General features: G+C 44.9%; 1 protein-coding gene across 2 annotated transcripts in view; it reads left to right on the top strand.

The window, feature by feature from the left end:
• Positions 1-16,256, top strand: part of LOC117363772 (myosin-9-like) — a 201,935-nt gene that overhangs the window by 86,560 nt on the left and 99,119 nt on the right. For both annotated transcript variants that reach the window (XM_033952064.1, XM_033952063.1), the window contains exons 9-10: positions 6,953-7,089; positions 9,251-9,361. In XM_033952064.1, coding sequence (XP_033807955.1) covers positions 6,953-7,089; positions 9,251-9,361 — 248 coding nt within the window. The remainder of the gene's footprint in view (positions 1-6,952; positions 7,090-9,250; positions 9,362-16,256) is intronic.

Raw genomic sequence — 16,256 nt, 5'->3', positions numbered from 1 at the left:
ATTACCAGTATAAAGTCCTACCATTTGAACTTGCATCAGCACCCAGGGTATTCACGGAATGTTTAGTGGTGATAGCTACACGACATGGGGGAAGCCACTGCTTGCCCTGTATCGGTAGAATGGAATATTGCTACTCCTTGGGTTTTGGCCAGGTACTAGTGACCTGGATTGGCAACCATGAGAATGGGCTTCTGGGCTTGATGGACCATTGGTCTGACCCAATAAGGCTATTCTTATATTCTAAAGTTAATCCTTTGTTCATATGGCTTTCATGTGTTCACTTATTTAGACTGTTTGATCAAAGCCTCAACACCTCATCAAGCTCAACATGCCTTGAAATTAACAGTACATCTACAAGAACTTCTCAGATTTCAAATAAATCATGAGAAATCCCATCTCCAGCCCATGCAAACTCTAGAGTTAATCAGAGCACTTGTGGACACACTCAAGCTCGTGTCTTTCTACCACAACAAAGGCTACAGGCTCTAATCCAAATCTGCCAGAAGGTATCCAGCCTTCAGTGCATCTTCTTGGTCACATGGCATCCATATAACTTATTTGCCTGTCTACATCTTGGAGAATCCCAGTGGATACTTTCAACCAATGGTTTCAAGTCACGGTACTACTATCCCAATGCTTACGAGTGATATCGGAACTCTGACATTCCCTTCAATGGCGGTTATTACTGGCCATTCTTTCCAAAGGTCTCCCATTCCAGATTCCACTGCATCAGAAAATGTTAACAACGGATGTTTCCATGGTCGGCTCGGGAGCCTCTCAAAGGATTTCATACCCAAAGAATCTGGAGTCCTCATGACAAAAATCTCCACATTGACATTCTCAAGCTTCATGCAGTGCTCTATACACATTCCAAGATCACCTTCTCAATCAAGTAGACTCATTTGAATAGATAATCAAGTAGCCATATACTACATAAACAAACAGCGATAAACATAGTCTCACCTACTTTGCCAAGAAGTGATGCAAATCTGGTCCTGGGAAATTCTCCACTACATATTCCTAAAAGCAATCTACCTCGTAGGAGGTCAGAATATTTTAGCAGACTTCTACAACCTCACAAGTGGTCAGTTGACAGTAGTGCATCAAATATTCAAGGATTAGGGGACTCCAGAGGTAGATCTCTTTGCTTCTCCACAGAACCACAAACTTCCACTCGACTGTTCCAGATATTATATTGCCGACCAGCTGGAGTTGGATGTCTTTCTCCTAGACTGGCAGAGCAGATTTCTTTTTGCTTTTCTCCAATACCTCTAATCGGGAGAATTCTACTCAAGCTTCACCAAGAACAAGCCACCATGATTCTTATAGTGCTTCAGTGACCACTTCAACTGTGGTTTCCCCTCCTTCTGGAATTTGATAACAGTAAACCCATCACACTTCAGATCTTTCCACAGAATAAGGTATCTCTTCTCCATCCCAGTCTACAATTGTTAGCATTAACAGCATGGTATCTTCCTCCCAAGGCCTAGATGTTTTCCTACTATCTGCATCAGTGTCGGTTATCATTGAAGCTATTGTTTCAAGTGGACTCATATCACAGCATGGTGTAGTCATCTCTCCTAGGATCCAATCACATGTGCTATACCATCAGTGCTTGACTATCTCTTGCATTTTTCTAACTCTGGTCTAAAAACTATCGTATCTTTCGCTCCATAAGACGCACTTTTTTTCCACCCTAAAGTGGGTGGAAATGTCAGTGCGCCTTATGCAGCAAAGATATAAATTGTTAACACCCCCAGTACCTTTTTTAACCCTCGTCCCTTTTTAAAACTCCCCCGTCCCTCTTCAAATCTCCCCCATTGCCTGATGGTCCAGTGGTGCATCGGCTGTCAGGCGGAGCCTTCCGCCCGCCTGACTGGGCCCGCGCCGCCTCTTCCCATCCTGTCCCACACATCCTTAAATGTCTTCCATTGCCTGGTGGCCCAGTAGTATGTCAGCTGGCAGGCGTGAGCTTTCCGCTCGCTTGGGCCAGCACCGCCCTCCGAATGGTTGCGAGAACCCATGTGAAAGTATCTGCCAGCTGTGTTCAAATAATACCTGCTAAAAGTAAGTAACCTTGTTTTCTCTTCTTCAGATATTGGCACTGGTTATACATAACATATTTAAATGTTGTGACTAATGTTTAAAAATTATTGATGAGTGCATGTTTGAATATTAACCTGATTGTAATTTGGAAAATTGTGTGTCTTCATTGGGGGATTTAGGGGCTCTTTTACTTAAGAGGTGTTAAGAAATGGGCTTAGCGCATACTAATGGGGAACTTTCCTGTGCATCCCTAAAATAACATAACAATTTTTTATTTTTATACTGCGCATATGCCTTTCAGTTCATGGTGGTGCAAAGAATACAACATGAAGAAATTGTTAACATTAAGATTGGTTAAACCATAAGGGGGTAATAATAAAAACAAACAAACGTCTATAAAGTGTCCTAAATGGCTACTTGGACGATCAAAAAGCCTGATCGTCCAAGTACCCATAACCAAAGCTGGTTTTTAGACATATCTAAAAACAGCTTAGAAGCCTTTCCCCTGCCACTAAACGCACAGAGAGAAAAGAGGTGTGTTTAGAGGAGGGGAAAGGGCGGGCAGTGGGCGGGAGGTGGGCCAACCTACACCTAGGTGTACAACAGGTATAACTAAAACATTTACAGGTTGCTTAGTCGGCACTTAGAACTTTTTGACTTAGACGTAGTCAAACCAGGTCTAAGTGGCGAAAAAGGGGCCGCTGAGCTGATGGCCACTGGCGCCATCAGTTCAGCGGCCCGGCAACCTACCCACCGCAACCATCGCGGCAGGAGAGATACCTCATCTCCCCTACTGCGATGCCATCACTCCTCTACCAGAACTGCCGCGACCCGCGGCAGGAGAGATGCCCTATCTCTCCAGCCGCGGGTCGCGGCAGTTCCGGTAGAGGAGTGATGGCATCGCGGTAGGGGAGATGAGGCATCTCTCCTGCCGTGATCCATCACCCCCCCCACCTCGCGATTAACAACGGGCCAGGAGAGAGCCCAAGCTTTCCTGGCCCCGGCGACCACCCTCCCCCCCCCCCTGCGACTGGCTTGGGCCAGGAGGAAGTCCAAGCCCTCCTAGCCCCGGCGACCACCCCACCCCCCCGCAACTGGCTTGGGCCAGGAGGGAGCCCAAGCCCTCCTGGCCCCGGCGACCCCCCCCCCCCGCCGCTACATGAATGGTCCAGGAGGGAACCTAAACCCTCCTGGCCCCGGCGTCCCCCTACCTCCACCCCCCACTAGAATATGGGCAGGAGGGATCCCAGGCCCTTCTGCCCTCAACAGAACCCCCCTCCCCCCAACGATCGCTCCCCCCAGAACCACCTATCGCCCCCCCCGCCGATCTACACCCCACCCCCACCCCCGTTCCCCGTACCTTTTTTTAAGTTGGCCGGACAGACGGGAGCCAAACCCACCTGTCCGGCAGACAGCCACCAGCAGAATGAGGCCGGATTGGCCCAGCCATCCCAAAGGCCCGCCCACAGGTGGGGCCTAAGGCGCCTGGGCCAATCAGAATAGGCCCGGGAGCCTTAGGCCCTCCTGGGGGCGGGGCCTGAGGCACATGGGCCCAAACCGGGCCTATTATGATTGGCCCAGGCGCCTTAGGCCCCACCTGTGGGCGGGCCTTTGGGACGGCTGGGCCAATCCGGCCCCATTCTGCCGGTGGCTGCCTGCCGGACAGGTGGGTTTGGTTCCCGTCTGTCCGGCCAACTTAAAAAAAGGTACGGGGAAGGGGGGTGGGGGTGGGGGTGGGGGGGTCGGCCGAGGGGTTGCGGGTCGGCGGGGGGGCGATCGGGGTTTCTGGGGGGGGCGATCGTTGGGGGGAGGGGGTTCCGTCGAGGACAGGAGGGCCTGGGATCACTCCTGCCCGTATTTTAGTGGGGGGTGGAGGTAGATCGTGCCAAACGAACCTGATTGAATTTTTTGATTGGGTGACCAGAGAGCTGGATCGAGGACATATGCTAGATGTAATTTACTTGGATTTCAGCAAAGCCTTTGATACAGTTCCTCATAGGAGGCTGTTGAACAAACTTGAAGGGCTGAAGTTAGGACCCAAAGTGGTGAACTGGGTCAGAAACTGGCTGTCGGACAGACGCCAGAGGGTGGTGGTTAATGGAAGTTGCTCGAAGGAAGAAAAGGTGACTAGTGGAGTCCCTCAGGGTTCGGTGCTGGGGCCAATCCTATTCAATATGTTTGTGAGTGACATTGCTGAATGGTTAGAAGGAACAGTGTGCCTTTTTGCAGATGATACCAAGATTTGTAACAGAGTAGACACCGAAGAGGGAGTGGAAAATATGAAAAAGTATCTGCAAAAGTTAGAGGAATGGTCTAATGCCTGGCAACTAAAATTCAATGCAAAGAAATGCAGAGTAATGCATTTGGGGATTAATAATAGGAAGGAACCATATATGCTGGGAGCAGAGAAGCTGATATGCACGGACGGGGAGAGGGACCTTGGGGTTGTAGTGTCGGAAGATCTAAAGGCGAAAAAACAGTGTGACAAGGCAGTGGCTGCTGCCAGAAGGATGCTGGGCTGTATAAAGAGAGGCGTAGTCAGTAGAAGGAAGAAGGTGTTGATGCCCCTGTACAGGTCATTGGTGAGGCCCCACCTGGAGTATTGTGTTCAGTTTTGGAGACCGTATCTGGCGAAAGACGTAAGAAGAATTGAGGCGGTCCAGAGGAGGGCGACGAAAATGATAGGAGGCTTGCGCCAGAAGACGTATGAGGAGAGACTGGAAGCCCTGAATATGTATACCCTAGAGGAAAGGAGAGACAGGGGAGATATGATTCAGACGTTCAAATACTTGAAGGGTATTAATGTAGAACAAAATCTTTTCCAGAGAAAGGAAAATGGTAAAACCAGAGGACATAATTTGAGGTTGAGGGATGGTAGATTCAGGGGCAATGTTAGGAAATTCTACTTTACGGAGAGGGTAGTGGATGCCTGGAATGCGCTCCCGAGAGAGGTGGTGGAGAGTAAAACTGTGACTGAGTTCAAAGAAGAGTGGGATGAACACAGAAGATTTAGAATCAGAAAATAATATTAAATATTGAACTAGGCCAGTACTGGGCAGACTTGCACGGTCTGTGTCTGTGTATGGCCGTTTGGTGGAGGATGGGCAGGGGAGGGCTTCAATGGCTGGGAGGGTGTAGATGGGCTGGAGTAAGTCTTAACAGAGATTTCAGCAGTTGGAACTCAAGCACAGTACCGGGTAAAGCTTTGGATTCTTGCCCAGAAATAGCTAAGAAGAAAAAATTAAAAAAAAAAAAAAAAAAAAATTTAATTTGAATCAGGTTGGGCAGACTGGATGGACCATTCGGGTCTTTATCTGCCGTCATCTACTATGTTACTATGTTAGTGGGTCGCCGGGGCCAGGAGGGTTTGGGCTCCCTCCTGGCCCATTCATGTAGCGGCGGGAGGGTCGCCAGTGCCAGGAGGGTTTGGGCTCCCTCCTAGCCCGAACAAGTCACGGGGGGGGGGGGGGGGGGCGCCAGGGCCAGGAGAGCTTGGGCTCCCTCCTGACCCAAGCCAGTCGCAGGGGGGAGGGGTGGTCGCTGGAGCCAGGAGAGCTTGGGCTCTCTCCTGGCCCGATGTTAATCGGTGGAGCAAGAGGGCTTGGGCTCCCTCTTGCCCCGATATCGTCGGGGGTGCCGCGGTTGGCTGGGGTAAAAGGGCTTAAGCTCCCTCTTGCCCCGATGTTGTCGGGAGGGGGGGTGTCGCGGTTTGACATGGCAGGAGGGCTTGGGCACCCTCCTGCCTGGATGGTTGTGGGGGGGATTCTGTAACCGGTGTTGTTTTTGACAGGCACCAGTTACAGAATCCAGCTTTTAGGCGAAGGACTGGCTCCTCCTTCGCCTAAAAGCCCTTCTGTTGGACGTTTGGGGCTTAAGCGTTTTTTTGTTTCATTATGGCTGAAAAGTGTAGACGTGGTGTGGGTGTACTTTTAGACGTAGTGGTGTTTGGGCGTTTAGTTAGAGGAAGGCCATAATCAAAACAAGGACGTTTGGTTTGGTTATGGACACTTTCCCTGATTCTGCGTTGAACGTTTAAAGACTTAGGCTAAAAGGGGACTTAGACGCTTTTTTTGATTATGCCCCTCTAAGGGAATATGGCACCCAAAAACTCCCTATCTGTCCTAGATAGGAATCACAATCTGTGCTAAGGTGTCTGGAAAGTAATAATGAAAACTTTTGAACAAAAGAGAGAGAGAGAGAGAGAGAGAAAAAAAAAGCTGACAATATTAAATTGGAATTAAAGGAAGGAGAAATAAACAGGTAAGCAATAATAAAAATAAGGGCTCCTTTTACTAAGCTGCGTTAGCTTTTTAAGCGCACGCTAAACCCACGCTACGCGGCTAGAACTAACGCCAGCTGAATGCTGGCGTTAGCGTCTAGCGTGCAGGGCAATTTAATGCATGCTATTCCGCGTGATAATGCCCTAACGCAGTTTAGTAAAAGGAGCCCTAAATGTAAGAATAAAAAAAAATAGGACTTCTTTCTTTTTGTATGTCTTTGCCCTAATTTTTCCACTAGCTTGGAAGACTTGCAAAAAAATTAATGTGGGAGCACATACCACCTCCTGATGAGGAAGCACTGTGTTCCTGTGTTAACTCTGTTAGCTAGTTAGCATTCTAGTATGAACACACTAGTTGGTTAACACTTCTATGCCAATTCTCTGCCCATGACATTGCCCCTTCTAAAAAATTATTTTGGAAAAAATTAGTTAACATGTGCATAGTTAACAGACAAAATACCCCAAAATGCTTTAATGCTTTTTTTGAAAGCTTGTTTTTCATGTGTTACATGCACACTAGAGGTTAACACACCTTAATAAAAGTCCTGTAATTATTTATGCATATATAATCTTTGGAAAGAATATTAAGGTATATCAATATCCTGTTGTAATTGGTTTTACTTCTAGATTACAGATGAATTGACAGAAGTTGAAAATATAAATAAAAATCTTACAAACAAAAATACATCTCTAAATGAAATTTATCAGTCAGTGCGGGATGAAGAAGAGAAAAAGGTTGAAGTAAAGCTAAATGCTACAACTCAGTATGTTTCTTATAGCTAACTTAAACTGTACATTTTTTTGAACAGTGAAATATATTTGAACTTTGTGGTGAAATAACACAGTAGTTCAGCTTAGAAAGCCCAAATAACAGCAATGTTCCCTCTAAGATGCACACAGTCTTCCTCCAGTGGCTGCAAACACATACCTAATTACAAAGGATTTAGAAGGGGAGTGATGAGAGCCTGTCCTAGAGCTGCCAACTGCCCCATAGTGTCTGTGTCAGCATAATAAGCAGGATCAACACTGTAAACTTGTTTGCGATGCCAGAGGAGATGATATGAGCCAGTCAGCAGCCCTGAATTGGGTTGCTGCCATTCAGTTAACTGTAGGAGGTAGGCACTGGGAAGAAGGGGAAGGCAGGACACAAGGGCTAGAGCAGTCATAGACATATTGTCAAGGCAGTTTTATTCCATATTTTTTATCAGACTTCACCATTCAATTCTTCAGGGTCTTCAGAAGTGCCAGTAATAGTCAAGTGTTTTCAATAACTAAAATACTTTTTGGCACTGGCATCATTATCAGACCCACTTAGTTATGTTTTTGTAATTTTAAAGTGTTTTGTGCTCATTTAAATTTTTCAATAATTTTAAAATTTTATCGTTTTGTATATATAAGTTTAAACTTATCTTTTCTTTAAAGTTGCTCGCATCAGGAAGGGATCTGTTGCTTCAACATGTTTCGCCGAAAGGCTGTATCAAGAAGAGTCCCCTGCAACATAAAATCAATTTCTATCAGCTCTTAAAATATACCATATTATTAAACACTGTTAATTTTATTTTTAGCATTGGGTAAAAGACCATATAACAGCTTAAAAATAGATATTTACCCCCTTGTAGCTTATTGCACCATCCCAAACTTGTAATTTCTCTAGAACAAGATGGCCGCGGTGTTCTTTTTTACTAAATTTAAACCTCCCTCTGGGCTTACGTCGGTTTCGGAAGGCAGCGAATCAGGAGTCACACTAATGACATCCATTCTATTTCCTGATTTAAACCTGATGGTTCCACCGTGTTTAAGGTAAAAATCCAATTCTGTTCACTAAAGTTTAATTTGCAATCATAATGACCTCCCGCCCACCCCTCTTTTATATGCGCGATCACTCTCCACTGGATGTCTACTGTGTGGCATTTTTTCTGCCAGTGCTGAACCAATGGGGCTTGAATCACCCCATTGGTTATCCTGGATTTGTGCTCATTGAGTCTGATATTTATTGCACTACTTGTTCTGTCTACATAAATCAGGCTGCAGGGGCACACAATGATGTAAACTACATTATGGGATTTACATGTAGTGTGGGTTCTTGACCTTATTATAATATCCCAACCAGGGGGCTGCCACTCACATCGTTCTATGGTTTTTTCACAGTTCCCGCCAATGAATGTTGGCGGGGAGGGTGAAGGGGGGTGCCGGCAGGAGGGATTGGGCATCTTTCCTGCTGGCTGTTTTAAGGTGGGGTTTGGGAGTTCCCTGGCTCGGCCGCTCTCTGACAATTGTGGCAGGGTGATTCCTCCCTCCCCCATCAGCTGAGTGGCAGGGACTCCCCAAAGTCGCAGTTCTGTAACTGGTGCCCAGTACTTGGGTGCCGGTTACAGAATCGTGGCTTTGGGAAATCCCTGATGCTCAGCTGATAGGAGAGGGGAGAATTTTCCTTGTTGTGATCAGCTGCTGCGGTCTAAACAAAGATAGGCAGCTGAAATGTAGACCAAGATTTCCCAGGCCTACATTTCAGCCACCTATCTTGATGTGATTCACAGCTGGGTAGCCACTTTAGATCACCTAACACCACTTCGGGGGGTGGCCTTACCTACTTTGGCGTTCCACGGCCTAAAGCAGCTTTCTAACTGATTCTAGTGGCCATTTCAGCCATCTTTTATTTAGGCATCGGTAGACGCTTCAACCCTGCCTTTTCTGACTATTGGCAGGGTGCCTACCGACACCTAAATTTAGACGCTGGTTATAGAATTTCCCCCTATGTGTCTACGTGCTTTGACAATGAGCCTTTAATCCATCCAGGCGGTGTTTCTGTTCAGTTAAATCACTTTGAATATTGACCCAAATAATTCTAATAAATATAACTAATGGGTATTAGTTAGAAAAAAGTATGAATGTATACATTATTCAGATATCTTTTTATTTTGATAGACTTGAAGAAATTATAACAAATATAAACAAAAATTATGAGCTTTTACTAAAATTGGAAGAAGAATTGGAAGAATTGGAAAAAGAATTGGAGAGAATCAAAACAATTAATCTGTAAGTTAAAAATTTTATAAATAAATAGTAAAGATATTATTTAGGGGGCTCATAATCAAAAAATAAATACGTCTAAAAACCCGCCTAAATCGGTACTTGGACGATCTAAAAGACAAGTCCAAGTGCCGATAACTGAAACGGGTTTTAGATGTACCTAAAAACAACTTGGGCCTTGTCAGTGCTGCTGTACGACCAGAACTAAAAGGGGCTTTTTAGGAGGAGTGGTGAGGGTAGGATTTGGGCGGGACGTGGGCTGACCTAAACTTACTCTCTCTTCTACAAACCCTTTAAATCTCTATGGGCTTCGGGGCCGTTACCACGTGGCAGCTGCTATCTTGGCTTTGTAGAAGAAGGGGTTAGTTATATGACTTCAGGAAAAGATACCCTGAAGCTTATGAATGTGTACGCCCCTAATAATAATCAGGGTGATTTTTAAGAAACTCCAACATTTGATTCTGTCTCTGGCTTCATCTAATCTAATTGTAGCTGGTGACTTCAATGCTGTTATGGATCCTTTGTTAGATAAGCAGCCTAGTAAATAATTAAAATCTCTAGGTTTAGATAATTTGGTAAGATCGCGTGGTTTGAAAGACATTTGGAGATTGTTTCATTATAATGCTCAGGAATTTTCATTTTGCTCCCAAGTTCACAAATCATTTTCTAGAATTGATTATTTCTTTGTTTCAGATAACTTAACACCTCAAGTTATAAAAGCTAGTATAGATCCGATTCTTCTGACAGATCACGCAGGAATCTGGATTGAAGGTCAGTTTAATGAAGTAGACACTTCTAGACCTGTCTGGAGATTCAATAATACACTGCTTGCGGATTCAAACTTTATTGAAGAAATAAAACAAAAAATGGTTGAATATTTTTAATTTAATACTTCAGAGGAAATCTCATTGGAAATCACTTGGGATGCTTTTAAAGCTACAATAAGAGGGCAAATAATTTCTTATATGGCACACATGCAGAAATTGCTTAATTAGAACTTTCTAATCTGGAACAAAAGATTCGATCCTTAGAATTACAATTGGCTTCCAATTGGGAATATACTACTTTACAAGCCCTCTTGAAAGCTAAATATAAATACAATGAGATTTCCTCACAATATGCTAGGAAAGATTTGTTTTCTCACCAAGCTTTGTATTATGGAAACTCGAATAAAGCGGGAAGATTATTGGCTAATTATCTTAAAGCAAAAAAAGAAAAGTTAAAATTGTGACTATTAAAGATGAGAAGGATAATACTCATTCTCAAATTGGAGATATTTTTGAAAGAATTTTTGAAATTTTATAAAGCCTTATATTCTTCTGAGCTCTATTCTAATAAAGAAGTGGAAGGATTAAAATTTTTAAAGTTAATTCAGGGACCAAAAATTCCTGAACATATAAAGAGGAATCTTGATGTTCCTATATCATTACAAGAGCATCAGACAGCATTGAAGTCCCTCAGAGTTGGATCCACACCGGGTGGTGATGGATTCACAGTGGAGTTTTCCAAATCATTTCAAAACTTACTTTTACCAAATCTTTTAAAATTATATCAATTACAACTAAATAGAGGTTGTATTTCAGGTACTATGGCGGAATCTTTGACCATAGTTTTGCCAAAGCCAAATAGAGATTCCATGTTGGTTTCAAATTACAGGCCTATTTCTTTAATTAATGTGGATGGAAAACTTTTGGCTAAAATATTGGCTTTAAGATTAGCCAAGGCTCTCCCTTTATGATTGGTATGAACGTTTTTATCTGGAGAGGGGAGTTAGACAGGGGTGTCCATTATCTCCTTTGTTGTTTGATATTGTACTGAAACCCTTGCTATTGGCTATTCAACAAGGAAAGGAGATACAGGGTATTCCTTATTCAGGTCAGGAATATAAGGTCTCTGCTTATGCAGATGATATTTTGCTTCATTTGAAGAATCCTGAATCCACCATTCCTCATTTACTGGAATTGATTGAAAGATTCTTTTTTTTCCAATTCTTTACTCATTTTTTCATCTTACACCAAGTGAACAATATTACATCATTTAATTCCTATACATCACTTGAAAATTATTTCATATTATTATTTCAATACATATTTTAAATCCCTCCCACATCCACCCTCTCTACAAATAATGCAAATCAAACATATCATACATGTAATGTGTTCAAAATAATAGTAAAACAATAATGAATCAATATAACCCCCCTTCCCCACTATTCTAAATATACTTTAGTGTATAAAGATGCCTACTCATTACAATATGTTGTCAATGGTCCCCAAACCTTTTTGAAAGATTCGGTAAATTTTCTGGTTATAAAATAAATTGGAGTAAATCCGAAGTTCTTCCACTAAACGTACATTGTACAAAAGGATTATTATCCCAGGACAAGCAGGCAGCATATTCTTGACTGATGGGTGACGGCACCGATGGAGCCCCGGTACGGACACTTTTAGAGTGATTGCACTCTAAGAACTTGGAAAGTTCTAGAGGCCGCACCGCGCGTGCGCGAGTGCCTTCCCGCCCGACACAGGCGCGCGGTCCCCAGTTTCTTAGTTTCCGCGGAGCTAAGAAGACGTGTGTTCAACGGCTGTTGAATATTTTTTCGATTTTTGCCTTCCACGCTCGCGTAAACCCTTTGGGAAATATCTTTTCCCTCATTTTTTCTTTATTTCTTTAAAAAAAAAAAATCTAATTAGTCATTTTTTTCCTTTTCTTTCGGTTTCGCCCCGGTGGGGCCTATTGCCACTATCGAAGCCTCGGGCTTCGATTTGGCTGAAGCCGTTTTTCCATTCATGCCCCCTCAACCCGGGTTTAAAAAGTGCCAGCGGTGCGCTCGGCCAATTTCACTGACAGACCCACATAACTGGTGTCTGCAGTGTCTTGGTCCTGATCATCGAGCGTCAACTTGTACCCGCTGCGCATCGTTAAAGAAAAGGACTCTGAAAAACCGCCAGATCCAACAGCGGTTGCTTTTCGGTGCCGAGATGTCAGACTCTGCTACACCGGCACCGACATCGGTTCCATCTCAGTCGGCACCTTCCTCATCGACACCGCGCGATACCGCGCCGGCGTCGCACCCTCCAGGTAAGCCGGCTAAGAAGCCTTCCCCGCTGGAGCGTCCTCCGGTCTCCACTGCAGTGAGCCCAATCCTGCCGACCGTGAAACGCCAGCGGAAGCGCTCCGCTCCGATTGAAGTTAGCCCTTCGACATCGGGTTCTTCCTCGGAGTGTAGAGCGGCACCTAAGGTACCGCAGAAGAAAAAAGCGGTACCGGTGCCCTCCTTAGATGAGCGCATTGCCGCCATCTTGCAGGTTCAGCTCAGGGAACAACTCCAGCAGCTGCTTCCTGCTATTTTAACCCCGAATCTTCCAGAACCGGTCCGGTCTGAGCCACCGGTGCCGATAGTGGAGCAACCTTCTATTCTTGCATCCACTCCCTCGGTACCGATGCACTCGGCCTCATCGACATCGATGCCACTTCTTGCACCGGATCCGAGACATCAGTCAGTACAGACTTCGGCACCGGTGCAACAAGTGACATCTCCCGGTACCGTGTCGATGAGATTGGGTAAGTCGGTACGCAAATCCCGACATTTGGAACCCTCGACTCCAGAGTCCCAGGATCGTACATCTCATGTAAGAGACCCTGATCTGTGGGGAGACTCTGAAGAACCATTCCTTTCTGAAGGTGAATGTTCCTCTGAAGAAGATGATTCTGCGTTACCTGATCCTTCTTCAAGACAGGAATCCACATCTTTCACTTCCTTTTTGAAAGATATGTGTGATTCCATGTCTATTCCTTTGGAGGCTGAGTCTAAAAAATCTAAAGCTTTTTTAGATGCACTTGATTTTGACCAGCCTCCTAAGGAATTCTTGAAACTGCCTCTGCATGATATATTACGAGAGACATTCTACAAGAATTTGGAGACTCCTTTAACAATTCCTGGAGTTCCCCGTAAACTCGATTCTTTGTACAAGGTGATTCCTATTCCTGGATTCGACAAACCCCAGCTTCCTCACGAATCGTTGTTAGTGGAAGCTACCCTAAAAAAATCTTCAGGAGCTAGTGTATATGCTTCTGTACCTCCTGGCAGAGAGGGTAAGGCCATGGACAAATTTGGTAAGAGGCTTTATCAAAATGCAATGTTGGCCAATAGATCTGGCAACTACGCATTCCATTTTTCATTTTATTTGAAACACCTCCTTACCACCATGGCCTCTTTTGAAAAGTACCTCCCCCAACGAAAACAACAGGCTTTTCATCAATGCTCCTCTTCGCTGTTTCAACTGCGAAAATTTATGGTTAGGTCTATCTATGATACCTTTGAGCTAACCTCAAGAGCAACAGCTATGTCTGTGGCCATGCATCGACTTGCCTGGCTTCGGGTATCCGAACTTGATGTTAATCATCAAGATCGGTTAGCCAATGCACCATGCCTGGGGGATGAGCTTTTTGGGGAATCCATGGACTCGACCACTCAAAAGCTCTCGGCTCATGAAACACGTTGGGATACTCTGCTCAAAAATAAAAAGAAGCCCCCTACTACACGGCCTTTCAGACAGCAATCAGCTTATCAGCGCCGCTATGCAGCTAGACCATTGCAGACAACTTCCCAACCACCTAGACGTCAACGCCAACAACAACGTCAACCTCCTAGGCCTCAACAGCAACAGCAGCCTGTGAAGCCACCTCCACAACCAAAGTCACAACCCTTTTGACTTAATTCTCCAAAGCATAGCCAGAGTTCAAATCTCCACCCACCTTCCTCAACCCATAGGTGGTCGTCTATCTCTTTTCCTCAGCCGATGGGAAATCATCACCTCGGACCAATGGGTCCTCAACATCATCCACCACGGCTATTCTCTCAACTTTCAAACTCTGCCGGCTCTAAGTCCACCAAAAGAGTCTGCTTTGAACTCTCCTCAATCTGCTCTCCTTGTTCAAGAAGTTCAATCTCTTCTTCTTTTAAATGCCATAGAGGAGGTTCCTCCAGATCAGCAGGGGCAGGGGTTCTACTCCCGTTATTTTCTAGTCCCCAAAAAAACAGGAGATCTAAGACCCATTCTAGATCTTCGAGATCTCAACAAATGTTTGGTCAAAGAAAAATTCAAAATGCTTTCTTTAGCCACTCTTTACCCTCTTCTCAATCAAAACGACTGGCTATGCTCCCTCGATCTCAAAGAAGCTTACACTCACATTCCGGTCAATCTGACCTCCAGGCAATATCTTCGTTTCATGATCAATCATCGTCATTACCAATACAAGGTACTACCCTTCGGTCTTGCCTCCTCTCCAAGGGTGTTCACCAAATGCCTCATTGTGGTTGCAGCCAGTGTTCCCTCTAAGCGGGCGGGTGTTGTGAGCAAACTTTTTTCACCGTGAGCCAAAAATATCGGGCGCCAGCAAGTTATGAGCCAACTCGCCCGATTCTCCTCTCGCCGCCCTGCCATCTGCCGTACGCCTCTTCCGATCGTGCGCTGTGACGAGAAACGTGTGCGCTGCGATGTAATATTTTGTGCGCCAGCGCACGCCAGCGCAGCTTAGCGGGAACACTGGTTCAAATGGTTTTATTTATTTCCCCAAATTTATTTTTGTTATACGCATTGAAAATATTTGATATTGCGTTTAAATCAAAATCTCAATAAACTTGAAACGAGTGCCCGTGAGATTGTGGGAGGGTTAAATACTCAAAACTTAGAAGTTTTTGCTACGCCAGCTTTCTGGTATCTTTACATACAGTGGCGTACCTAGCATATGTAACATCCGGGGCCCATCATTTTTTGGCACCCCCCCCCATCTGTAAGAAAAACATGATTTTTAGTAACAAACCACACGTCACACATGAGTACCTAGGAAAAGGCAGCATCTTACATATTGCAGTGAGCAGTACATCAATACACCCATTGTAAAACTAAACAAGCCAGACCAGCACAGATCAATCCTACACCGTCAATCCTAACAGAAAACCATGTCTTTCGAACACACAGAACACAGAAAACACCTTCGCCTAGTAAGGAATATGTAATCACAAACTAACCCCTCCCTCTTTTACAAAACTGTAGTGTGGATTTTAGCTACGGAGGTAACAGCTCTGATGCTCATAAAATTCTGAGCATCAGAGCTGCTACCACCAAGGCTGGTGCTAAAAACGCTTCACAGTTTTGTAAAAGGGGGGATAAAATAAAAATACATAGACAAAGGTTAAATTGAACCAGCAAGAAGCTGGACTCTGCATACAATGCTTCACAGAAACAGTGACACATGTCTCCTAAAGCAATAAATAAATATAAATTTTTTTCTACCTTTGTCTTCTGTGGTTTCTCCTTTCCTCATCTTCTTGTAACTCTCTTCCTTCCATTCACTGTCTGCCGTCTCTCTTCCCCTATATGGCATCTTCTCTCCTTCTATGCCCCTTCCAGAAACTGTATGCCTCCCCCTTCCATCTCTCCTTTCACCCCATTGGTCTGGCATCTCTCTCCTCGCCTTCCCTCTCCCACACCTCTCCTCATAGTCTGGTATCTCCCCTTCCCTGATTCTCTGGCATCTCTCTCCTTTCCTTTTCTTCCATCTTTCGTTCCCCCTCCATGCTCTCACATCTCCCCCTTCCTTTTCCCTTAGACTGGCATACCTTCCTCCTACGCTCCAAGCCCTGGCATCTCCTTTAATTCCCTCCCTCATCTTCCTTCTCCCTCCAGCTGGGTACCGCAACACTCTTCCCTGCAGCCCTGCACTTCCCCACAATTGCCATGCTTCGGTTCCTCTTCTTCCTTCGTTCCTCCCCCCCCCCCCCCGCGGGACCCTGCGGCACCATCAACTCTTACTCCCTCTAATGTCGGCCCTGCAGCTCCAGACTTCCTCGCACCTTCTCCCCTCCCCCTTTGGATCGCTATTATTTTAAATGTTA

This window comes from Geotrypetes seraphini, chromosome 7 (genome assembly GCF_902459505.1).
Source record: "Geotrypetes seraphini chromosome 7, aGeoSer1.1, whole genome shotgun sequence".
Taxonomy (NCBI): Eukaryota; Metazoa; Chordata; class Amphibia; order Gymnophiona; family Dermophiidae; genus Geotrypetes; species Geotrypetes seraphini.
This window is presented reverse-complemented; position numbering and strand designations above follow the sequence as displayed.